Consider the following 25451-nt stretch of genomic DNA (forward strand, 5'->3'; position numbering starts at 1 on the left):
GCAAGGAAGGGTTCAATTAAATAACAGTAACAGTAAAGACATGTATTATGTTACAAAATATTTCCATTTCATATAAATTCTGTTCTTTTGAAATTTTCCTTTATTAAAGAATCCTGAAAAATATTGACAGTTTCCACAAAAATATTAAGCTGCACATTTTTTCCAACATTGATAATAATAAGAACCATTATCAATAGTTGAGCACCAAAAAAAAAAAAAAAAGAAGAATAATTAATAATAAAAGAAAACCAAATCAGCGTATGAGAATGATTTCTGTAAGATAATGTGACACAGAAGTATATATTAAATATATTAAAATAGAAAACAGTTATTTTTTTAATTGTAATAACATTTCACAATAATACTGTTTTGTATTGTATTTTGACCAAATAAACGCAGCATTGGTGAGTATAAGACACTTCTTTCAAAAACATAAAAAATTACTAATTATTCCCAACTTTTGACCGTTAGTCTAACTGCACTTCTCGAACACTAAGGAGGGTGTTAAGGGCAAAAAGTGGCCTGGGAGAGAAGAGGATGCTTGTGTATGCGTGCAGGACAAGCCTCGCATGCTCCGGGGAGCAGAGCAAATCCTGTTATTGAGAGACAAAGCATATGTTGTCTTGTAAAGGACCATGCAGTGAGCACATCCGGACTTATACTGCTCTCCTACGTTTAATAAGCTTCTCTCTTTAGCCTACACTTCTAAAAAACCTTATCAAAAGCACTCAGGGATTGCCTGAAGTTGCACATGTTTTAGCCTGCAACTTGTGTGAACACACACATCAAATTTGCTGAAGCACAACTGAGGAAGGACAGACAGTGAGTAAGAGTGAGTAAATGCTTTGAGGGCTGTTGTCTGTGCCTGCATGTCTAGGGGTTTTTAAACTTTTTGAGGCCAAGGACCCCAAGTTCCTGAACCCTAGTTTGAAAACCCCAGGTCTAGGCAACCCAGTTAGCTTACAGATGGAATTCCTGGAAAGCTGTGTCTGTTGTTTGATGTAGGACAATTAGACTGTCCTTCAATGATAAGATGACTCTGAGTTATGAACCATGGGTAGTGGTCCACTGATTTTATGGTGCTTTCAGAGGATGCTTCTGTGATTTTGCTCCCTCCTCACACATTTAGTCTACTTATAATTAAAACTCAATGCTCCATCTACAGAGTTCAGTCACCGTTACTTTTAGGGAGAAGACCCAGCTTTCAGGTCCAGGTTTGTTCAAGGTTAGGTATTATTAGGAGAATGTGACTTAAGTTCTGACCATAACACACCATTTAATTAGAAAAGTTTGACAAGCAATCTAAAGCAAATGTCACAGATGATATTGTTCATAACCCTGAATAGGAATAATTGTTAGACATGCTTAAAGGAAGTTAAACAAATTTGTCAGACAAAAAGGGAACAGAAAGATAGCAGCCAGGAGTATCCCAGTATTAGTAGTTGTCCATATAGGTGACTTCAGACCTACCGTCCTCATTGGTACGTATACGCACAGCTGTGCTCTCTGGGCCGGGGCCCACATCGGTGTGCGCTCTCACCCACACCTGATACTCCGTCCACTTCTCCAGCCCATCCAGCACATAGCTGGAAGCATCCGCTCCGATGTCCTTCACCTCATGGCGCTCCGAGTCTTCACCGTTCACCGCCTGGTAGCTGACTGTGTAGCGCACGATAGCGCCGTGGCGACTAGCGGCAGGTGGCGCCACCCAACTCACCTTGATGCTGGTGGAGCTCAGACTGAGCAGGTGCACGTCTTGAGGGGGGGCAGAGGGGGCTGCAGGTGGGGGGCAAGGCAATGGGGATGGCATCAAGCAAAATTAATCAACTCAAAACAAGCTCGCTTCTGGACTGAGAGGTTGGCACAATAATAGAGAACGTCTTTGTTTTATATCTTTGTCTAAAATCAAATTAGAACTATAAATTGATTTTGTGTTTTTAAAGCCATTTAGGTTTTAAAGTTGAAGTCATACTTCTTCAAGCTTGATTTCATCAAATTCTAGAATTAAATTTTCGTCGCTCCGATTTCAGAAATCTGCAAATTTATTAGCCACTCACATTTTTTTTAATACATATGCAAATGCTATGTTTATATTTTAACAATTACCTAATTTGCTAATATAACTAGCTTCCGCCAGACCGCCTTCCGTATTCAACTTACGAAAATAGCGCAACTGACGTCACGTTTCGCAAGTTGAATAGGGAAGGCATAGGACAAAGTGTAAGCGTTTTGAACTGCGAGAAGTCTTACACTGCATAAGTTGAATGCGGAAGGCGGTCTGGCGGAGGCTAGTTATTTTATTTTTTTTATTGTATTAAATATGGATATTTTTCTTACACAAACGGATCGCTTTGCTTCAGAAGGCTTTTATTATCCCCCCGGAAGCTTATTTTATACTGTTTTTACAATGCCCAAAAATATTGCCTACATTTAAACTCGTTTGACAAACATTTCAGAAGTAAAAATGACATTTAAAAGTAGCTAATTAAATTGTAGTCAACCGGTCTTTTTTGTCCCATTTCCACTGTAACGATGCTGATTTTCATGCCGGAGATGGGCTTGTGTTCAGTGGAGGAACTGATTTCACTCATAGCAGAAAGATGCTGTGGCTGCTACTATAACCCGCCCATAAACAATCAATGGACAGTTCTGAGAACATATTTTAATATCCAAAGTAATTATGTTCAGTGTCTTTAGGAATAAATCATTAATTTTATCCAAGTCATCAAGCTTTTCCATCTTCCGAAAAGACGGATGCGACACTCGTTTAGTTGACTGGCATTGCGTCCCTGTAGCTTACTTTGTATTAAATAGAATGATTTACTGTAAAAAATCGCCTTCTGAGGGGTAAAATCCACGTTTTTGGCAGGATTCCCTTGGTAAAATTCGCAGGGGCTAAATATCATGTTAAAGTAGCCAATTCCACGGGAAAACCGTGGACTTGCGTCACTGGGCGGCTCTGAGAAGCTGAACGTGATCGTGCCTGACCTGCCTTCCGTTTCCATTGTACACCTTCTGTTTCCACTGCACTCTATCACACATACATACTTGCTTCTCTTTCATACAAATATTTTCTTCAGACATGCATACATTTTCTTCTTCTTTAACACATAATATTAAATGTATACTTTGAATACATTCACATAAATGTATAAAAATGTATAAATGTGTGCGTAAAACTATATACGAGTACAAAATGTAGGCTGTGAATGTGAATTATAAAATATATGAATATAAGAGTAAAAAGTAATAATGTGTGTGTTATAAAATATGATCAACATGTATGAATGTGTGCATTAAAATATGTGACTATGAGAGCAAAAATAAATGTATTTGAAAGAAGAACATAAGTGGGTTAGTGTAGAACTATATGTAGGTATGTGAAAGGAGAATGTAAGTGTTTGAGAGTGCCAGAATGAATTTTGGCTTGTTTGGCTCTTCATAGAAATACAAACAATTAAAATAAAATTAATAGGAGAATGTGAACATAATATGAATGTCATTTTATATATTCAAATATTATATAAAATATATTAAAATAAAAAAGTTATTTTAAATTATAATAATATTTCACAATATTACTGTTTTACTGTATTATTGAGCAAATAAATGTAGCATTAGGTATCATGAACATAGACTTTTCCCCCAAACTTTTTAACATAAAAAGAAAAAAAAAGTACAGACCCCAAACTTTTGAATGGTAGTGTGCATAACAGCCAATCAAATGCGCCTCACCAGCAAGAGTGTGCTGTTGTTACAATCCAATCTAAGACTGTTAAAAATTACTTGCAATTGCGAACCCCCCCCTCCCTCATTTGGCTGGTGGTATGTGTTAATTTCTCACTCTGGTCTAAGTGATCAGTAAGTCGCAGCCGTTTACTGCCTTTCTCTTTTTGGGTGTTGACAAGCAGGGGAAAGGCCATCGGTTTGTGTTTTAACAGGCGTTCACACATTCTCAGTCAGACTATTGGCTGGGAGACAACAGCTCCCCATTTGTCAGAGATCCAAGTGTCAGTGAGTGTGGCAGCTGACGCGTCCGAGAGCGTACTCGACCATCCTGCCTACGCTAAAGCATGCTGCTAGCATCTTTTGGCAGGCTCTGTGCCACTTCTGAGTGTCTGAGATAAGCGCAGCACCAGCACGGCATATTTAAATAGAGCATATTTAACTCTATCCGTCCGCGACGGATAGAGGTCAGGTGAGCTTCCAAATTAAATGTTCTTGTTCAACACAATACAGTCCAGAAGCATTAAAAAAAAAAAAAAAAATCACTACAACAGCACAACAACAATTTACAACGATTAAAAATGCTAAAGGGCATCTGTTCATGCATCTCTATAGCATATGATAAAAATAAATGCATAATAATAATAATAAAGTAACTAAGGAAGAAAGGAGAGATGGCTGAGAGGAAGAAGAATGTACGCTGGGATATTTTAACATGCTTGCATTCCTTTGTTAACATCCAGAGCAGAGAACAGGAGAGGCAGTTTGGTGATGTCGCACCGTTCATGGTGCCAACGGTGGGATTGAGCGTGAGTTGTCTCTCATCAGGCGGTCCTTAATCTGACAACAGTGGGAGATGCTACAAATGCCTGATGCTTCAATAGGTGACAAAAATACTGCAGCCGTAGCTGAACATGTCGACAGATTGCAAGGTTGTTGTTTTTTTTCCAGGGGTCCTGACAAAAAAAAAAACTCAAGAGATCAAAGGGTCTTTTTGAGTCCTGGAGGTGGTGATAGACAGGTCTCTAGGAGAACATGGGGCTTTGAGGGACTCAGAAGGAAAGGGAGTACTCTGATATGACTGTAAATATTGTAATATATACTCTCTGAACATTGACTTTTGATATGTGGGTGCAAGTTAGAAAGGTTGGGTTATAAGCGAGCAGAGGTGAGAGTCAGCGTTAAATTTAGCACAAACGCAGTGTTTCATCTCCTGTTCTCGAGCAGGCTTCACTGCTCTGGCTTTTAACATTGTAGCAATAACAAATCACATTAATAGCGTATAAGCCAAAATAATTATGACAAAGGCACAAGCAGACACCAAACGTACCTTTCGCCCTTGTCAATGAATAAAGGTATTCCCTGGCTTAGAGGTGTAGAATAATTAATTGTGGAGACAAAGGTTTGAAAAAGGAGGGGGAAAGAAGTCCTCTGGATTGCCCATAGGGACAAGTTTAGGTTAGTTTGATGTGATAAATAAAAATAGGGCACTCACTGGACTGGGCTGTCTTGGCTTCGATGGGCTGAGTGTAGACCCCCAGCCCTATTTCAGAGCGGGCCGCCAGGGAGAATTTATACAGAGTGTCCGGCTTCAGACCTTCAACAGCATATGAGCCGGCAGGGTCGAAGGTGACATGGATCTGAAGAGGAAACAAATGTTAATAAAACACAATGTTCCAATCTTCTCCAATCATTTAGTCTTCTTAAACCCCCCTTTCTTATGACTGCAAGCTCACATTCAGATCTGCCCCCATCCATTCAAAAACCGATGAATAGAACCACAGTTCCCCAAACGATTTTTTCTTTTCGATAATCTGTTTCACTTTTATGTATGTCATAAAATGGAAGATCTTTCACTACTTTCATTGTGTGACTTTGTTTCATTGTGACTTTAACACATTATTTCTGGGGCTGAGGGATGTATTGTGAGGTGGGTGTGGACGACTTAGTCATCAAATCCAATTAATTTTCAAACATTTAATCTACCGCATTAATGATAAACAATAAACTTCATTCTCTTCACCTTGTATGGTGTTAAGCACACCCACTGCTGTCCACTTATGCGTGTTGTGAATGCGCATCAGATTCAATCGTAGGAAGAGAGAGATTTTCAGTGAATAACGGGTAACATTTCAGTCTGTTTTCTTAAAGTGCAAGTTTATATTGTTCAACAAATATTTAGCATACAGCTAATATTGTAGACCCCCATTTCATCCATTTGTAACTATCAGCTAAATTAATAAATCTACATATATTTTCCCCTCTTTATATTTATTTAACATTATAACATTATGGTGGTGGTGGGGGGACTTATATGGAACCACCATATAACCATATTCATACACAGAGGGCTATCATGATGAGTGTGTTCAAGACATCTGATCTCAATGTGTATGAAAAAACATTTAAAAAAAAAGAAAAGATCCAAACAGCCCATTCTGGCATCAGTTAGAAACACTGAGCATTGACAAGTACATTCTGTTTTTGAAGCCAAAAGCACATTCTAATTCTATCAACTGACTTCAGACTTTTGCCTGCAGTCATTTTGTGAAATGTCAATTTTGGCTATCTTTCATTTGTATCCTTGGCCCACAGCAACAGCTGTACACGATCAATATTTGGTCTGCTTGTAATTCTGAATGAATCAAGAAGGAACAAGCACTGGCATGATACCTTGTTTTCTGAGTCAGCCTCCCAATATTTCAGCTCATATTTGATAATGGGGTCCTGGACTGGCCACAGCCAAGTTAGCTGGATCCGAGTATCTAGCTCTGCCTCAGCCTCAAAGCTGGATGGCTGAGCAGGAACTTGAAATCAAACAGGCATAGACATGTTAGTGACAACAGATGAACATGTATTTTCATGATGCTGATATGAAATAACACATGCAAAGTAGGGCTGGGTATCGATACACATTTCCTGTTTCGATTTCCAAACTCTAACTGAATTCAATTCAGATTTTTTTTTAATTACATGTGACATAATGATTTTTACCCTGCCCTATGTAAAAGTACTGATGTATTATCATTACAAAAACTCACCTCCTTGCTGTGTCTTGACCTGCAACACATCAGATGGGGGGCCGTCCCCTACAGATGTGAAGCCCAGGACACGTAGGCTATAGGTAATGTCGGTGGTCAGGCTCGAGATTGTGGTGAGACGGCTGTCGTCCGTATTGTGTTTCTGCCAGGCGCTGAGAGGAGCATCCAGGTCAGATGTGTAGTAGATGCGATAGCCTCTAATCTGACCATTAGGTTCCTCTGGCGGTTCCCACTGCACCAACATGGTGCTGGCGCTCAGCATCCGTGCCTGGACGTGCAGCGGTGGGGACGAGGGCGCCTGCTCACCTGTCCGTGTCTCAACCGGGTCACTGGGTGGCCCACGGCCAATGTTGTTGACCGCCATCACACGGAACTCATACTCGGAATAAGGGCTGAGACCACCAATGCTGTAACGTGTGGTGGCAACACCATCCACTTCTTGGAAGTTGGTGTCCGAGGTCTTGGCCCGGTACTGGATAATGTAGTAAGACACAGGTTCAGGGTTTCCAGAGTCCCATGTCAGAGTAACGCTCGTAGCTGTGGTTTCCGTCACAATAAGAGACGTAGGAGGCTTTGGGAGAGCTGAGGAGTAGACAATAAGAAAGGAAATGAATTGGATGACAGTTTATGTAGGCTAAGCTGCCTACACGGTACACTCCTAAAATAGAGAAAGACATGCAATGTAAGACAGCAAGAGAAAGAAAGGCAGACTGTGCCCCCTCATCATTGTGTCTTTAAGATTTGTGGCTGGACTCCAGATAAATGTCAGTGACATTCTCCAAGTCCATATTGATTGGTGAAGTGCAAAGTGGAATCAATAGAGGCAGCCACGATGACGAGGAACGAAGTCTGGCAGGGCTCGGCGTTGTCTGGTGGGACCAGCCGCACTGATACAGCTCCAGACATCTGGTCTGGGTAAACACATGCTCAGAATAATCTAAAGCCTTTCATTTTCTCAGAGCCCACAGTAAAACGCGGGAAGTCCCTAAAGCTCAGTCAACAGAGAGCAAGTGTCCATGTTTTTTCTTTGTGTGTATTTGCCAGGCGTACCAAACAGCTGGTCAGAACCTTGGGGTTGCAGTTAGAAAATAACTTTTTCTGTTTTCTGACAAACCTGTTCAGGGTCTTGGGTAAAATAACTGTCTACAGAATCTTTAAACCTAAGAAAATCTACAAAATGGACCTTATTTATGTTCTTAATACACATTCTTGGTCTAAAGTCGAAAGTAAACTTCCCTTGTCTGCATTCCGCTCTGGACTGCAAACAGACCAATCGACGTAATTTTCGTCATCAGCACAGTCAGCTGATGTACTGGCTCACGTCAATGGAGTATACTTTTAATGTCTTGCATTCTCAACAAGACGCAAGACGGAGCAGAACGTGGAAAATGAAGTATACACCTAGGCTATTACTGCAAAAGATTCTTTTTTGTGAACATTTTTGTGTAGAGAGTGGTCATTCGAGGATCTTACCTTTGACTGAAACTTGTGCAGTTGCCTCGATCATACCAAGAGAGGAGATAGCTACGCAGGTGTAGTTGGTCGACTGACGGATGTTGGTGAGCTCCAGGACATTGCGCCCCACGGGCATCTCCTCATCCTTGGTGAGCTCCACCTCACCAGCCATCCATTTGACGTAGGGCATGGGGGCACCTACTGCCACACAGGTGAGGTTGACACTGCCCCCTGGCATAACCTCGTGATTGGTAGGTGGGATGGAGAAACGGGGTGGCACTCGTCGTACTACCGGAACGAAGAAGAAACCGTGGTGAGAGATTCAGTATGTGCAGTATTGTAGTCCTTTTGCTAACTTTTGATACAAAAACCAAACACAGGGTTTATTACACAGGGTCTACCATACACAGGGTCTATTGTGATTACTACGTCTCTAGTGTAAATACTAGCACTATGCCACTAACCTGAACAAACTAACATGAAGTCGAGCTGACAGGTCAAACAAATTCTCTTCAAAAGGCCGGACTGCCACTTTTTCTATTTGTTAAAGCCTGAAGCTTAACAACTGGAGGCAGGAAGTCAATACTGTGGCTCACACATATGTGCAGAAGAGGGCGATAAACCAATACGTGCCAAGGGAAGGGTGAATAAGGCATCGTAATGGTATTTCTTATAGAGTGAGACATTAAAATTCATGCCAAAGGGGAGCTTTATTGAATTGTGGACTTGAAGAAAAAAATCATCCTTGCTGAGGCATTGCAGGATGTAGAGTTTTCTCTGTCAGTTTATCGCACGGAGACCCTGGTCTGTTGTTGCTTGGTCCTGCCTAGATTCGGGAACCTGTCTGAGACCTTGTGGGAGATGTATTGTTCGCAGGGCCCTCTCTTTGTGAGCCTCTGATATGCAGATAAACCTGACATTAAAAGAGGTTCCCATGGAGACGAAAAGGAGCCTGCTGACACTGTGCAGAGATGGGGAGGAGAGAGGTGAACTATCAATGTGGGGGCTGAACGGAATTCAAACCTGCCTTGACATAAACTGACTCGACTGCATGAGGCCAAACTCTTGGTGTACAAGGAACTAATCCTCATGGATCAGCGCGACAAAAACAACATTTTAAAAGGGTATTCTATTACCAATGTAAATACTAGAATGCATTTCACTTTCTATCGTGTAGTGCTCAGAATCTTAGATTGTGGTACTAGATACTAATGCTGAACTATTTACAAGAAGCACAAACTGGAGAGACTTTTCTCTCCTATTCTTCCAAAATAGGAGTATAAAACCACAGCACATTAAACAGACTCTTCCAATTTGTGTTAATGACCCGCTGCCTCATGTCTGTCTATGGAGAAATGGCATAGGCAATAATTGGTTTTTGCACAGGTCCTCCTGAAATTGGATTCTTGACTATGTTCTCTCATTTTATTTTCAGATAGACACTGCGACCAAGCTTGTTATTCTCCTCATTACGTTTTCATTGTAAAGGCAAAACGATAGACTCTTGAGCATTTTTTTCTTTGAATTAGGCTATGTAAAATTCAAGTACTTCAAGTCCACTGTTGCAAAGAAATTACAGTAGCAGTAGCATGTCTAAGAAATACAAATATTCACTTCATTGATTTCCAAAGAAGTCTGAGACACTGACAAACCATGACTATGGAAATGGACATACGGTGAGAATAATTTGTAGGATAATAATGGAAATTCGGTGTGGGTAATACAACAGAAGTGTATTACTATCAAAATAAACACTGATGATATTTCTATAATAAAGTTTCAGGTATCAGGAAGCAGGTTGGTTACAGGATTCTTCATTCATAAACCAAACCATACATCCACTGTGGGATAAAACGGACACTTAAACCTGACAAAAATGAGAAATTAAATAAAATTATTAAAAATATAATTACAGATGATTGTTTGTAAAATTTAAGGGGGATGTTTTACATGGATTAAAACTAGTTTGGACTAATTAATGAATTGCTATCCCTATTAGTCCAGGCTCATGCAAGTCACCTGACACAACACATTCAGCCAGATAACATGGATGAGGGGCAGCATAGCAGAGGGAGTGGGATTGATAACAAGGGTCTCTGATTAAAGAGGGATCCAGATTGAGGTCTGCAAGAAGCGGTTAAGAGTGAAAAGAACCAACCTCCTCGAGGGTCTAAGTGATGAGGTGAGAGTTTGACCAGGTGATATGATGGAGATGAAATTGAAAGACAGAGACAAATGTGAGACAAGAGAACAGGAAAAGACATTCCTATAATTTCATGGCAGTTAGAAAATGCAATGAAAAATTGAATAAAGACAGAGACACACACTTGAGTTAGATTTGTATATACTCTACCACATCTCATACTGTAGGTTTACAATGTTAAAGGTAAATACAGGCATATTATAAGATAAATGTAAAAGAAATTTATCACTGCATGTCTATAAGGATCACAAATCGCATTGATAAAGGTTAACGGTAGACATCAATTTAAGGGAGTAAGTTTGGTTATAGAAAGCGGTTGTCCCTCTGGTTAATAACTTTGTGTTCAACTATATTTAACACTATAAAACAAGACTGACAACCATATTCTTCTGCTGTGTGAGTGACCAAATAAGTTACTCAATTTCCAATTTACCATTTCTTGGGTGTATCCAGGTTGTTGTTTTTTTTTTTTTTTTTTTTTTTTAAACTAAAATAAATTGATACTTTTTTTCAGCATGGATTCATTTAATTGATCACAAGTGACAGTAAAGACATTTATAAAGTTAAGATATTTATTTCAAATAAGTCAAGAAATGTTTTTTGAGCATCAAATCAGATCATTAGAATGATGATGTGACTTAAGACTGGCTGTTGAAAATTCAATATTAATTAGAATATCAAGAATAAATTACATTTAAAATATATTAAAACAGAAAACAGTTATTTTAAATTGGAATCATATTTCAAAATATTAAATTTTTTACTGTATAAAAATAAATGTAGCCATGTTGAGCATAGGACTTTTCTTTCAAAAAATATTTAAACGTCTTACTGAAACCAAACTTTTTAAATCTTTTCAATAAGGAACAAATACTGTATAGTAGCCTGTTTATGAATGAGTAAAAAAAACAACAACAAAACAATTAACTGTGAGATATGAAGAAATTAATTAACATTATTATATAATGTCACTGTGACATATATAGTCATTTTTGTGAGACATCAAGTCATAATTTACAAGAAACAGTGAGAAATATAATCTCAGTTTTGAGATATTAAGTAATAGTTACAATTCACTTTTTTGTTTTTAACAGACTTCCACAAAAACAAAAACAAAAGTCCAACGATGGGAACAGCACAGGATGACTGGCATATTATTAACATTTTCCTAACATATGTTGGCATACCATTACTGCTATACTATACGAACAATTCAGAATGATTGAACATTTTCTGACAGCTGTCTCTGTATGCTTGCGAGCATTCATAACCATATCTCCAGTGAGGCAGAGAAGGCCACTGAGATAATCTAAAAGGGCCTTGGGCCATATTCTGTCACAAACTGACACATGAAAGATGATGATGTCAGTTAAAGGCTTGTTAGGACTGCCAAGGTAACACTACAATACAATGATGTGCATTAGCGATATTAACATTTATCTTCCTTAAATATTGAACAAAAGTAAGCGGACACATTCACACAAGATGTGAAGTATGCACCCACTTCACTCTTGATTTGTTGTCAGTTTCAAGAGCAGAGGAAAGAGAGCAGACAGTGGTTGACAACTTTTCACTATGGAAAAAGCGGCTGACAAATGAGCACTCACATATACAGCCAGTATACATGACTGTGATTCTCCCAGGTGATATAGTCCTCTGTCAGACAGATGGACGGAGCGGGAGAATGAGAGAGAGAGAAAGTCATAGAGCATTTAGACAGCTCCCAGAAAAGTGCTGAGGACCAGGAAAAAGGAAGCAGCTATTGAATACATAGATCCACTGACAGGCTGGCGGTCTTAGACACCCAACTCATCTAGCGTGAGCAGATAAATGAGCGGGGACGGGCGGCTGAGGAATGGTAGCAGTACACTGAGCTGAACGCCCTTGAAAAGAAAAGCATGATTAGCCGTTTACAGAGACGCTTTGAAAAACAAGCACCCACACCCAGGCTGTGATGGACAGATGGATAAAGTCGACCCATTATGCACCTGTCAACTCTGAGGAAGTTAGTTGTTGGTATAGCTCCCGAAGTTCCTGTTTTTGTTATTATTATTTTGGCAGTGCACGTTACGTTTCTTTGTAGTGAAATGTGAGGTCATATAGACTGATTAACAAATTATAAATATTCATTCTACTCCATGGGTGATTCTCAAAAAAAAAAAAAAAAAAAAAAGTCAAGAACAAGTGTGACTCATATTTCACCCCAAAATCAAAAGCAAACAACAAGAAAATGACAAATTTGTATAAAGAAAATGAAGCTTATTTTTAGGAATAGTAGGAATTGGAATGTGACAAATTTAATCAATTAGGGACAAATCAAATAGTAATATACACTAAATAATTGGGGGTGCACTAAATCCATAACTTTTATCACTAAAATTATATTCAAATTAGTATTTATAATCATTTAAATTAGTATTTATAAGCAGTATTTCATCAATAAAAAGACAATATATAATTTAAATGCAAAGTATTTATAAATAAAGTTGTATTTAATAAATAAATAATTAAAATAAATAAAATTAATAATATAATATAATTATATACTATAATAAAAAGACCATATTTTGTTGAAATAAAGTATTTATAAATCAGGCAATATTCAATAAATAAAAAAGACAATATTGAATTTTAACAACAAAAGTATTTATCAATTTTAAAGTTAACATTTAATGAATAATTTAAAATATCATGAGACCATATATTGATTAATTTGCTAATTATTTCAAATGCACATAATATTTTTGGTAATGCATTCTATTTGGGCTGATATAAATGAAGTAAAAATGACCGCATTACATGAGAATCTAATCACTGAAGAAAAAAAAAAAAAAAAAAAAAAAAAACCTCAAAAGTTAAACATGCATAACCATAATGAGAATTTGGGGTAAATGTGTTTAATTATCATAAAAATAATGTCAAAATGCAAAACATCTTAGGGGCTGTTTACACGACACTTAACTAAAAACATTAAAAAAATAAATAAATAAATAAAAACATTTCTGAGTTTTGGCCATTTATTTACAGAACAACAGCGTATTGGCAGCCTGAAAACACAAACATAAAAAAAAAAAAAAAAAAAAAAAAAAAACTGTTTCAAAGTGCAAGTTTTTGGAAAGCGATACCATTACTGTCTCGGTGTAAACTACAAAAACGCACATTTGTGAAAACGGTGATGTCACTGACATGCATGTTATTTGTTCAGTGTATAGATGTGTAGTATTTCTTAACTAGTGACATCTAGTAACTAGTAACTACTGGCCTGGCAGCGATTTTATTCGTTTTCATGGATCCATGTGAATAGGCATCACTTTGACAACATTGTCAACTGTAAGTGGAAAACGCTAAGAAAAAAACTCTTCCGTTTTAAGTACATCATTGTCGTGTAAACATACCCCCGAATGTTCCTAAAAACAGGCTTCCTTTTTATGCAAAATACAATTTAACCCCTTTATTAACTTGCAAAGCGTTTAGACGTCACTCATAGCAACCTCATGTGATTGAGTTGCATGATGATGTCTGCATTTTTGGCCATTTGTTTTACAGAAAGCATGAGAAGGCTTATTCGTCACTTCTTGCGTGACAATAACTGGGTGGCACCGTAACGTCACTAGCTGGAGGCCATACTGGCAGCCTGCCATAAGCTCCCTGTTATTACCTGCATGGAAAGAGCTGAAGGGGTTGACACTCATAACAACAGCACTCTCAGAGTTCTGTTTCACAGACAATGCCTCCAACACCATTATACCTTTAAATCCATGTATTAATACTGCAGGTGTCATCTATGGCACTAACCTTTGATTAACCCTTTTTGTCTTTTCGCTCTCATAACAAATACTTTGAGAAATATACATGTTTACCTGTGCGTCAGTTGCTATGAAATCAAAACAGAGCAGAGAATGTTTTTGTTTTTTTTTGTTTTTTTCAGGCACAGTTTGGTCAACAACTTTTAATTTATTTTGGCTTTGAAATGTCAAACAAAGTTCAACAGATGTGGAAGTCAAAACAAAATTGCAACATGGTCAAAATAAAGGTGTGAATCATTGTTGAGGAAGTTGTTTTGATAGGGGCGGCACCTGGAGCATTTCTCTTACCTCGCACGTAGAGATTGGCGGGGGCTGAGTAGCGAGTCCCGGCGCTGTTCGTAGCTACACATTCGTACTTGCCCTGGTCTGATTCCTCGCTGTTTTCAATCTGCAGAGCTCCTTGAAGAAAAAAACAAGAGTAAAAGTCACCTCTTTGATTTACGAACACGATTATGAATCCCCTGACGCAACTTTCCCCAACAAACCACAAACTTTCACAGCAAACAATCAGTAAACACCCCCTGTTTAAATGTCAGACCTGTTCCACTGTGTATATAGTTTATTGTCCAAGAATGCTGCCTAAGACATATGCATAAAGCTGATTTTGCAGGTTGAGTGAGTCTACAGCACAACATATTTGCCTTTCACTGTCATTAGAAAAAGCTTTCAGGATATTAATGTCATTGACTCGGAGCCAATTACACTACAGCATATGACTTTATTACTCCTGTGGCATATTTATACCCGACAAAAAAAACAAAACATCAATACCACACAAAACTATGCAGCCTGTGTGGTCACTATAGATAAAAACTATGCTTCATAAGGTCACATGAGGACAATATTCAACTATTCTTTTAACACATACACTGCTGGTCAAAAGTTTGGAATATTTAAGATTTTTTCATGTTTTTGAAAAAAAGTGTCTTATGCTCATCAAGGCTACATTTATTTGATTAAAAAAATATATATATAGTGATACAATGATAATGATAAAATACAGCAAAAACTAATATTGTGAAATATTACTATCATTTAAAATAACTTTTTTATTTGTGATGGCAAAGCTGAATTTTACTCCAGACTTCAGTGTCACATGATCCTTCAGAAATCATTCTAATATGCTGATTTGGAGGTCAAGAAACATTTCTTATTATTATCACCAATGTTAAACACAGTTGAGCTGTGTAATATTTTTGTGGAAACTGTAAAACCTTATCACTCCGGAAAAAGAAATAAAAAGAAAAAAAGGATGCATTAAAGGATTAGTTCACTTCAAAATTAAAAATTTCCTGATAATTTACTCACCTCCATGTCATCCAAGATGTTTATGTCTTTATTTTTTCAGTGGAAAAGAAATTATGTTTTTTGAGGAAAACATTTTTAGGATTTTTCTCCATATAGTGGACTTCAACAGCTACCAACGGTTTGAAGTTCCAAATTGCAGTTTTAATGCAGCTTCAAAGGGCTCTACATGATCCCAGACGAGGAAAAAGGGTCTTATCTATCGAAACAATCATCTTCCACAAAAAATAAAAAATTATTTTTAACCACAAATGCTCATCTAGTATTGTGTATTGTCATCTATGTAATGTGTGGCTCTGTGATGTGCCACACATTACATAATAGGTTGTTTTTTTGTAAAGGCCGCTTGCCTTAGTCTTTGCACATTTGCTTTGTAAACACTTGCGTGGTACTTCTGCCTACGTCACACGTGACCATTCCAACGTGATTATGTTAGGTGTGGCGCTTCGCAGAGCTCATGCAAGACGAGCGTTTTTCCTAAGAAGACCCTTATTCCTTGGCTGGGATCACGGAGAGCCCTTTGAAGCTGCATTGAAACTGCTATTTGGACCTTCAAGCTGTTGATAGCCGTTGAAATCCACTATATGGAGAAAGTTCTGGAATATTTTCCCTCAAAAACCTTAATTTCTTTTCAACTGAAGAAAGAAAGACATGCATTTTAATTCTGAAGTGAACTAATCCTTTAAACTGATCAAAATTGACAGTAAAGACAATTATAATGTTATGTCATAATGTAAACATTTCTATTTTAAATAAATGCTGTTATTTTTGGACTTTCTATTCATCAAAAGAATATTGAAAAAAAATAAAATAATAATTTCCACAGAAATAATAAGCAGTAAAACCTGTTTTCAACACTGATAATAAGAACCTTTAAACAACATTTTATAAAAATTCAATCCAATTAATAAAAATTCAGCTTTGCCATCACAGAGAAACATTACATTTAAAAATATATTAAAATAGAAAACAGTTAATTGTAATATTTCAAAATATTTCTGTTTTTTTGTGTGTGTGTGTGTGTGTGTGTGTGTGTTTTTTAATCAAATAATGCAGCCATGGTGAATATAAGAGACTCAACAAAAACATTTAAATAATCTTGTTCCAAACTTTTGACCAGTAGTGCATTTATTGAAGATATCACTTCAGTACACAAAAGGAGGAAAAATCTCAATAATATGAAACAACATTAAGTGCAGCAGATACTTTAGAACCACCCATTTTGACATGGGCAGGAACATCAAACGAAAAATCAATCTGGGTGTCCTAACCACAGATACAGCATTTGCTTCTACAAGACTCTGCCAGGCTCTTAATCTAGCAAAAGCACACATATTTACCTCTGGCAGTGGTGTACCATCATAGCATAGGTTATCACCTGCTGTTCAACCCTGACTACTTTCCAGCATCCCAGTGCTGCAGGGAGGAAATAACATGCACCACTAACCTTGCCCAATCTCCAAGTTCAAGGAAAACTGATTGGTGGTGTTTCCTACACTGACAAGCAGCAAATTACTAATCAATTCGGAGATTGCTCAGCACTGATTGCCATCACCCCTCAGTCCTGACAACACATCTGATTGATGGTGCCATATTGTATAAGTAAAGGGACCACAATAAAGAAATAAGAAAGAAGAAAAAAACAAAAAAACTAAATCCCACCTAAATCAGAGAAGGAATGTGAAAATAGCCACTGTTTCATTTCAATTTTGCATGCAATTAAAATCTTTGACAGTTACAGACAAAAATGTATAATCTTTTTTAACCATCAATGTTTTTTTTAAGTATTTCGTATGACATACAGTATGTTAAAGGAATAGATCACCCCAAAATGAAAATTGTCATAATTTTTTTTTCAACACTTTCATTTCAACTGGAGATGGAAGTACGCCACATGGAGACATGCATTTTTGAAACATAAATACAATGCGGGACAAACTGTGCGTCTTGATGACGACATGAAATTGTATGAAGTGGATACATGTCCCTCACTGATAAAGGAGATACAAAACAATATGAGTTGAGTGAGATGAATTGAACACAAAGACCTGCTGTTGCTAGCATGATCAATTAAACATCATACCCACGAACACTGAGAATTCAGCCAGTAAAATTCAGCAACCACTCGGGAACATACGGCAGTGTCAGCTTTTTCTCCCCTAGCGAGACAGACGTACTCTGATTCAAAACCTGAGGTGAGCTGGCGTGCTACAACAGTCATCGGTAACAAACAGGCCTTTGTTATATGCAGTACACCTTTTCTCTCTTTTTTTTTTTTTTTTGCCTTTTCAACTTCATTTTACAGTCAAACTCCAGGGGTCCTCAGACCACTGAGATTGCTAACTGACTGAGTGAAGTAGGGTAATGGCGGTTTTGTCAAGCACTCGCCTCTAGCAAGCATGTTTTAGCAATCCATGTTTCATTCAGAACTGAGAGCAACTGTGTGATTGATCGAATGCTCCATCTTAACAATCAGGGCCGTGCCCTCATTTCCCATACATACTCATTTTAGCATAAGTAGTATGCAAATTCAATCATTTCAATTTCATCACAGCCCAACTGGAATGTGAGAGACACACTCTGGAGATTCTAAAGATGGCCTTCTGTCTGAAAACTAAACTCATAGCATAACTGTAATAAGACTCGGGCCTCAGAAAAGGTGGAACACAAAAGGAATTTTGAAAAATGTCCTGAACGCTAATTTCTATGTAATAAACAATGAATTCTGAAAGTTCTAATCCCCATTTATTTTTACTACATGTAAAATGGCGACCAAGACATTCTTCAAAATCTCACATTTTATGTTCCACTGGTTTGGAGCAACATGAGGGTTTGTAAATTATCAGAATTTTCATGATTTATCCCTATTATATCTTGGTAAGTGAACGTGTTTCAAAATAAAGCACTTTTAGTAATAAATACACTACTGATCAAAAATTTAGGGTCAGCAAGATGTTTTTGAAAGAAGGCTGCATTTATTTGATCGAAAAAAAAAAACCCACAATGGAAAACATTACCATTGTGAAATATTATTACAATTAAAATAACTGTTTTCAATTATAATATATTTTAAAATGCAATTTATTCCTCTGAAGTCAAAGCTGAACTTTCAGCATCCGGTTTTACTCCAGTCTTGAGTATCGCATGATGCTTTAGAAATCATTCTAATATGCTGATTTGCTGCTCAAGAAACATTTATTTTATTATTAATGTTGAAAACAGTTTTGCTGAATATCTTTGTGGAAACCTTGATACATTTTTTTCCCAGGGTTCTTTGATGAATAGAAAATTCATATGAACAGCATTTATTTGAAATCTTTTGTAACATTACAAATGGCTTTACCGTCACATTTGATCAATTGAATGCATCCTTGATTACTACAATTATTAACTTTTTCTAATTTTTTTTTTTACTTATCCCAAACTTTTGAACAGTAATGCATTTCTGTTATATTGCTTAGATACAGACATCAGAACACAGACAGGTTGAATGCTGGGACAAAGGTTGTATATGTACTGAACAAGCAGGAAATGACAGTGGTGGCGATGAGACAGGTAATGGATGAGACGTTTCGTGAGACACATTCCAGCTGTCTTACCTCGTATTGGCGAACCCCCTAGGTGAAGTAAATTGAATGCAAACAAGATTGAAGAGAAGTGTTAGTAGACGAGAGAGATAGACAAAGAGAGATAAGGAAAACAAAAGGGAGAGAATCAAATGAAAGTAAGCTTAATTAAACAGAAAGGAATCAAGTTGAGCCCAGACTACTGCTCTCCGAGGATTAGTTGAATGTTGGCTGTCTGGTGCAACGGAATTAGCTTCAGAAAAAAAAGATCCAAGGGCAAATTTTCTTTGTGGTAAAATTTTGAGATAGTTTAGGTGCCTGCCAAACCTGACGCTTTAAAGAATATTTGCAGAGCTTAGGGAAACAAAATGTTCTCGGGTTATTTTTGTTCACAGCATTGTTCAGAAACTCACAGACCATGGCAGGTTAAGGCGACAAGTTTGGTGTGAGAAAAGCAGAAACAGCTAGCAACAATTCTGTACACGTGAATATAAGCCAACAAGAAATGTCATTCGACACATTTTACTTCCGTAACTTAAGACGCATTTCAAAAAATGATTTGAACTTATCTGCATGATAAATCACATTTAATTACTTAGACGCTCCGGTTCCCATAGAAAAGCTATTTTAGTATTTTATGTCAAAATTTGCTGCTGATTTGAAATATGCTATTTAAATGTGAGTTTGGCTTGTAGTTTTTTAGGCAAGCTGTTTGGCGAGCAAGCAATGTGAGTTTGGCAAGCTGCTTTCAAGCCCAAAAACAGTTGGTCTTGCATGCCTGAAATAGTTTTCTGGAGGTGTTGCAAATATAGCAGAACAAGTGAACAAATTTTCCTTGAAAGGGACTTTGCTATTGGATAACACTGGTTATAATCGAAAAGCTATAAATCATACACCTAAGAGTTCATTTGGATTTCACGCCGACTTAAACTATCGGTCAAATCACAAGGTAAGGTTACTTCGCCATTACCATTGTCTATCAGAAAACACTTATCTACTAGAAGCAAAACAGCAAACATGTCATTCAACATTATCCAGAAGAGTAAAACAGGCAGATAAGCCAGATAAGACAAGCTTTATTGTCATAATTTTATGTTAAGAGTGTCCTAAAAGGGCCATAAAGCTTTGCGCCTCATGCCGTCCAGAGATAAGCTCTTTGAGGAAGCAATGTTTTGATGTTTGGTGGAATGGTACATTTTGTTCATTTGACTTTTGCAACCAAGTGGGAGTTCATACATTCAACTGTGTATTTGTAAGCTGTGTACTTAGACGCTGATGCTAGAAACTTGAGAACACGCTCTGCTGTGGACTTGCCCTCTAAATGAAGTGGATTTAGTGGAGAGGGATAAGCTGTGAGTCAGTCAGGAGCCATTAATCCAGCCTGGACAAAGTCCTGTTCATCCGTCTGATCCTAGGTCAGACCTGAGCCGTCTATCCATTAGGAAGGTCTACAATTTAAATAGAGCAGCTCATCTTCTACAGGCCACTTCATATTCCCATAAGGTTGCCTACAATTACCCAGACCATTTGCATGTAGCTTAAGACTCGTTTTAAGTTTTGGCCACATCAATACATTTCTCCTTCAATTGTAAGCAAAGACAAATTTGCAGACCAAAGGCCTGACACTGCACAAACAGAGCTGTGTTGATTGGGTATCTATATTTGTGATCAGTTAAGTTTAGTATATTAGTTCCTTCTCCTGTGATTGTAGGTCTGAAGAAGTGTGCCATTCTTACCTGAACGTAGCTGTTTAATTCGCCCATTGCTGTTGATGTCTACCGGTAGGAAGTCCTTAAACCAAGTGATCTCCGGGTCAGGGTTCCCACTGGCTGCACAAAGCATTGTGGTTGTTCTTGTTCGCTCCACCACTTTCAGCTGAGGGCCCATGTCTATGGTGGGGAAGCCATGAGGAATCTGGTTTTCTGCAGCAAGAAGAAAAAAAAAAGCAAAAAAAAAAAACAGGTCAAGTCAGGAGCCAAAAATCTAATGATTTACCAAAATAAGGATAATGATCTCAAAGAACTCTGATTGCTTTGAATCAAGGGTTAGAGATGTGAGCCAGAGGTAATTGTCCTGCAAAAGCAAATCCAGGACTAGTCTCATTAGTGCACAGAATCAATTCACTTCCCAGAAAAAGGCCTTCCTTTGCATTAATAAGATCAAAGCATGGTGAGGCTAATCCACAGGACGTTTGTGTACCATTATTCTAACATGTAACACCATATGGACGCCAAGCTTTCAGTTTTAAGCTGCAAGCTTTTGTTTGTTCTAAATCTTTACATGAGTTTGTTTAGAGACGAAGCACAAACAATGAGAAAGGAAAATGCAAATTCAGCTACAAATAAATCCAAACATGACAGGGTCAATACACTAGTTAGAACTAGTTATACTACTAGCAAGTCAGCACTATATATTGATATTTCTCATACTTTCTAGTTTTACTTTTCCACACTTTTCTGCACTATCATTGCCACCTTTAAATCCAGCACGAAGACCCAATTTTATTCTTTATCTTCATTATTCATCATCTGAGGTTCTAATGAGTTATTTCTTTTTTAAAAGCCATTCCTTGCTAGTTTATCATTATCATCATTATTATTATTATAATCTCAAATTGACCTTACCTAATTATTATTATTGCTCTCATCATTTCTTATCTTATTACTAACAAAGTCTTATTTCTGTTGTTAATTGTTAAATGTGCTTTATAGATAAATGACTTCAAACTTTATAGGTTACTTCAGGACATTCAAGATCAAAGTCTGAAAATTTCCCCTGCAACCCCCATTTTTATTATGTTCACAATTCAAAATGTAAACAACAGCACTGACATCATCAAAACACATGCATTCTCAATTGTCACTGGTCTTCCTTCTTACATACATTAGCAGAGTGAATTGTGATTGCTCTTTTTTTTCTTATAACATTTTCACCATCTCTCACTGCAAAACTGGTGACCTGTTGATACTCATGTGCCACAGAAAGAAAACAAAAGATGTGACAACCGCAACATGCAACTGATGCAGCATTCAATTTTTGCAAAACCACAGCCTAAAACTGCTTACCTAAACTTTAAACCTTACACATTTCCTTTGCTGTCTTGCAAACACTGCTGTTTTCTTCTGGGAATGCAAATCTAGCTGGCAAATAATGCTTTGTCCTTCAATGGTTTGGAAAACAACGTTTCCACTCTGATACAGACTGTGACGCCATTCACTATTTCTACACGAGGAAGTAACAGAGCAGATATCTCCAAGTATCAAACATTTGCATAATTAACACAAATTATATGAATACTATGAAAATGAACACTAATTATATCACAAACAAGACAAGCAAGTGGGCCAGGCTCTAAACATACGGTTTCTAAGCACATGAAATCATGAACAAAGCAACAGTATGGCTGTGGCACTTGTTTAAAATGACAATGTTTTCTTCTCAAACATTCAGACAAAAGTTTGGACGAAAGCCCAGGATGCGTAATATTCACACTTGCAATAGCAACAACATTACTGCAACACCACACTCTCTTTGATGCCAAGGTAAGCCAAAGGGCAAGGCTGAATTATTCAAAATTTGAAATGTGACAAACATTTCAGTGATACTAAGGCGGGGGTGCCCAATCCTGTTCCTGAGGATCTAACCTTCCTGCAAAGTTCAGCTCCAACCCTGATAAAACACAATTGAACCAGCTTATTAAGATCTCCAGGAACACTTGATAATTACAGACAGGTGTGTTGGATCAGGGTTGGATCTGAACTCTGCAGGTGGGTAGATCTCCAAGAACTGGATTAAGAACCTCTGCTCTAAGTTCTACAGAGCACTACAGTCAACTTGGATTTATCGTTTCTTCTTATTCCAGTTAGTTCAACATTAAATCATTGGTGTATCAAGCCTTAGAGCATCAAGCCACACTTCTCATGGAAGCTGAATTGAAAAGCTCATGACTTCAGGACAATGTAAATCAGACACATATCCAAAGTGAACAAAGCTCAAAAGAGTTATTTCACGAATCACTAACCCCCTTATGAAAACATCGAAATAGGGAATCATTTAGAAAGCGGAAAATGTTACGCGGAATCCGCACTGGAGGGAACTTTTCAGTACAAGGTAACTTGGAATATGAGGCTGTTCAAGTTATGCCTCATTAAGAAGCGAAAACAGGCAGATTTTTTTCTTTCTTTTTTTTTTTCCCCAAGAGTGACCTTCAGAAACTCATGTTTCGAAGTGTACATTTTTACCTCAGCATTCTTGAGAGAGGTCAACTACCTGCATGAGTGTGGGCTGTATCACTATGCCGGTCCTTTTCTCAGAGCGGATTCTGAATAAACAATTGAATACATTTTCTTGAGAAGCAACGTGCAAATAGTACCTACCAAGTGTCATATAGGCAGCATGCAAAAAGGTAACAGTGCACGCAAGAACATCTAAGAGAAAACAACTGTTCCCTCAGTGGAGTGTAAAAACGTGTATTTCAGTCTCCCCTATCAAAAAAAAAAAAAAAAAAAAAGAAAAAAAGAAAAGAAAATACAATCTCCTGTTCTGTAAGTGTCTTTGAGAGCAAAATGGCATACTTGTGCTATATGTTCACATATACTTATTAAAGGTGCACTTTAATTGCATTTTGAATGCATTTGCTTTTTTATGTGTGTACTTGTTTTTGTGAAATATCAGGACACAAATGTGTATAATGACATGGGTATGACATAGGTATTACAAAAAGAGGTGAAATATGAGGACATTCAGCATGTCCCCACTTTTCAAAAGGCTTATAAATCACACAGAATGAGTTTTTGTGAGAAAGTAAAAGTGTGCACAGTTTCCTGTGAGGGTTAGGTTTAGGGGTAGGGGTAGTGTAGGGGGATAGAAAATACGGTTTGTACAGTATAAAAACCATTACGCCTATGGAATGTCCCCACATTTCACAAAAACAAGTATGTGTGTGTGTGTGTGTGTGTGTGTGTGTGTGTGTGTGTGTGTGTGTGTGTGTGTGTGTGTGTGAAAGTTGTCTTAGAATTATACTGACACCTAGTGATGTGGATGAATAATCATGCAATGGAAAAAATGTTCTTGGTTGCAGACGCCACTGCAGAAATTAGCATTCAGTCATGATTCATTTATTTCACAAGCGAAAGGGTCAAATAACAGGAAGGTTACTGAGATAAATGAGTACTAATCAGATGGTCATGTGACCAAAACATGGCAGACACCATGAAGCAATCCGCTCCTTGTAAAAGAAAGCAGCTTTTTAGGCTACTAATGTGTCTGGAGTCTTCATTTTGCATACGCTGTACTTCTTTTTAACTATCACTGTCTATAATTTTGAATGAGGAAAAATTGCTGACTGCACCTTTTAAATATGCTTCCTAATATTTTGCTCATAAGTAATGTTTATAATGACAGAGACTTCCTTACAAGTATAGTGAGTTTGAAAAAAAAAAAGTAAATGGTATGTGAAAGTAAAAACAATTGAGAAAAAGATCAATTTTATTCCACAAAAGAAAGCACAGAGGGAAAAAAAAAACTGAAGGTTACATTTCCTAAATTAAAGCGCCATTCTCCATCCTTGAAAGCACTTTTATCATTTACACCTCTTTACTATGCATGAGGATTTAAAAAACAGAAGACTCAAAGCTCAGAAATTTGTCTTTAATGCAATTCTTGTGTGCTTATATTGAGTCGAGCAAGGACTCCATTACTGAGATGAATAGGTAAGATGGGAAAAAGTCTGCAAAATGTCCCGCTCTGTCCCGAGTCTCTGCCACATCATAGATGTGGGCGCCGCAGCAGATGGCGGTTTGAATTTAAAAAGCCTGCCAACGCTAGTTTCATTGTTTCCCCGAAGCAGTTATGACAAGGTGCTTGGCTCTGATGGGGTGATACATTTGGTGGGTAATTGGGATGCCATCTTGTAAAGAGCAGAGGGAAACTTGAGAGCGGACGGAATGAGGAGGAAGTAGGAGGAACAGCGAGAGAGCTCTGCAGAAATGTTCCAGCAAATAGTCAATAGAGAGAAACGGAACTTTAATGACAGTGATGTCATGTGCTGAGGTTCTCTGCTTGTGTTGCAGAGTTTTATTTCACCTTTGTCTGAGAGGTTACGCAAGCGACTGAGGTCATGGTATACGAGAAGCAGAATTCCTGACAATTACAGACAAAGAGTACAGGCTCAAGTTTTTATGCAACGTCAACACCTTATTTGTATCATGTTACTTTAAAAATGCAGTTGAACCTACTGCCATTTCAAGAGAAACAAAAGATGGCAGCTTGACTATGACTACCAAAACCATGTCTAAACGTCAAGCATCATGTCCTACTTTTACACTGGGTGCGGTTCTATTGTTCATTG

The 25451-nt window shown here is 37.6% G+C and overlaps 1 protein-coding gene across 10 annotated transcripts in view; it reads right to left on the reverse strand.

Moving 5' to 3' along the window:
• The window catches only part of ptprfb (protein tyrosine phosphatase receptor type Fb), a 233258-nt gene that overhangs the window by 69536 nt on the left and 138271 nt on the right, over window positions 1-25451 (reverse strand). For 6 of the 10 annotated variants that reach the window (XM_067363329.1, XM_067363330.1, XM_067363336.1 and 3 more), the window contains 7 exons: window positions 20839-21024; window positions 14520-14630; window positions 8241-8510; window positions 6768-7349; window positions 6400-6533; window positions 5222-5366; window positions 1471-1776 (listed from right to left, as the gene is read on the reverse strand). In XM_067363329.1, coding sequence (XP_067219430.1) covers window positions 1471-1776; window positions 5222-5366; window positions 6400-6533; window positions 6768-7349; window positions 8241-8510; window positions 14520-14630; window positions 20839-21024 — 1734 coding nt within the window. The remainder of the gene's footprint in view (window positions 1-1470; window positions 1777-5221; window positions 5367-6399; window positions 6534-6767; window positions 7350-8240; window positions 8511-14519; window positions 14631-20838; window positions 21025-25451) is intronic. The other 4 variants (XM_067363337.1, XM_067363335.1, XM_067363338.1 and 1 more) reach the window with 1 other exon arrangement.

This window comes from Chanodichthys erythropterus, chromosome 16 (assembly GCF_024489055.1).
Source record: "Chanodichthys erythropterus isolate Z2021 chromosome 16, ASM2448905v1, whole genome shotgun sequence".
Lineage (NCBI taxonomy): Eukaryota > Metazoa > Chordata > Actinopteri > Cypriniformes > Xenocyprididae > Chanodichthys > Chanodichthys erythropterus.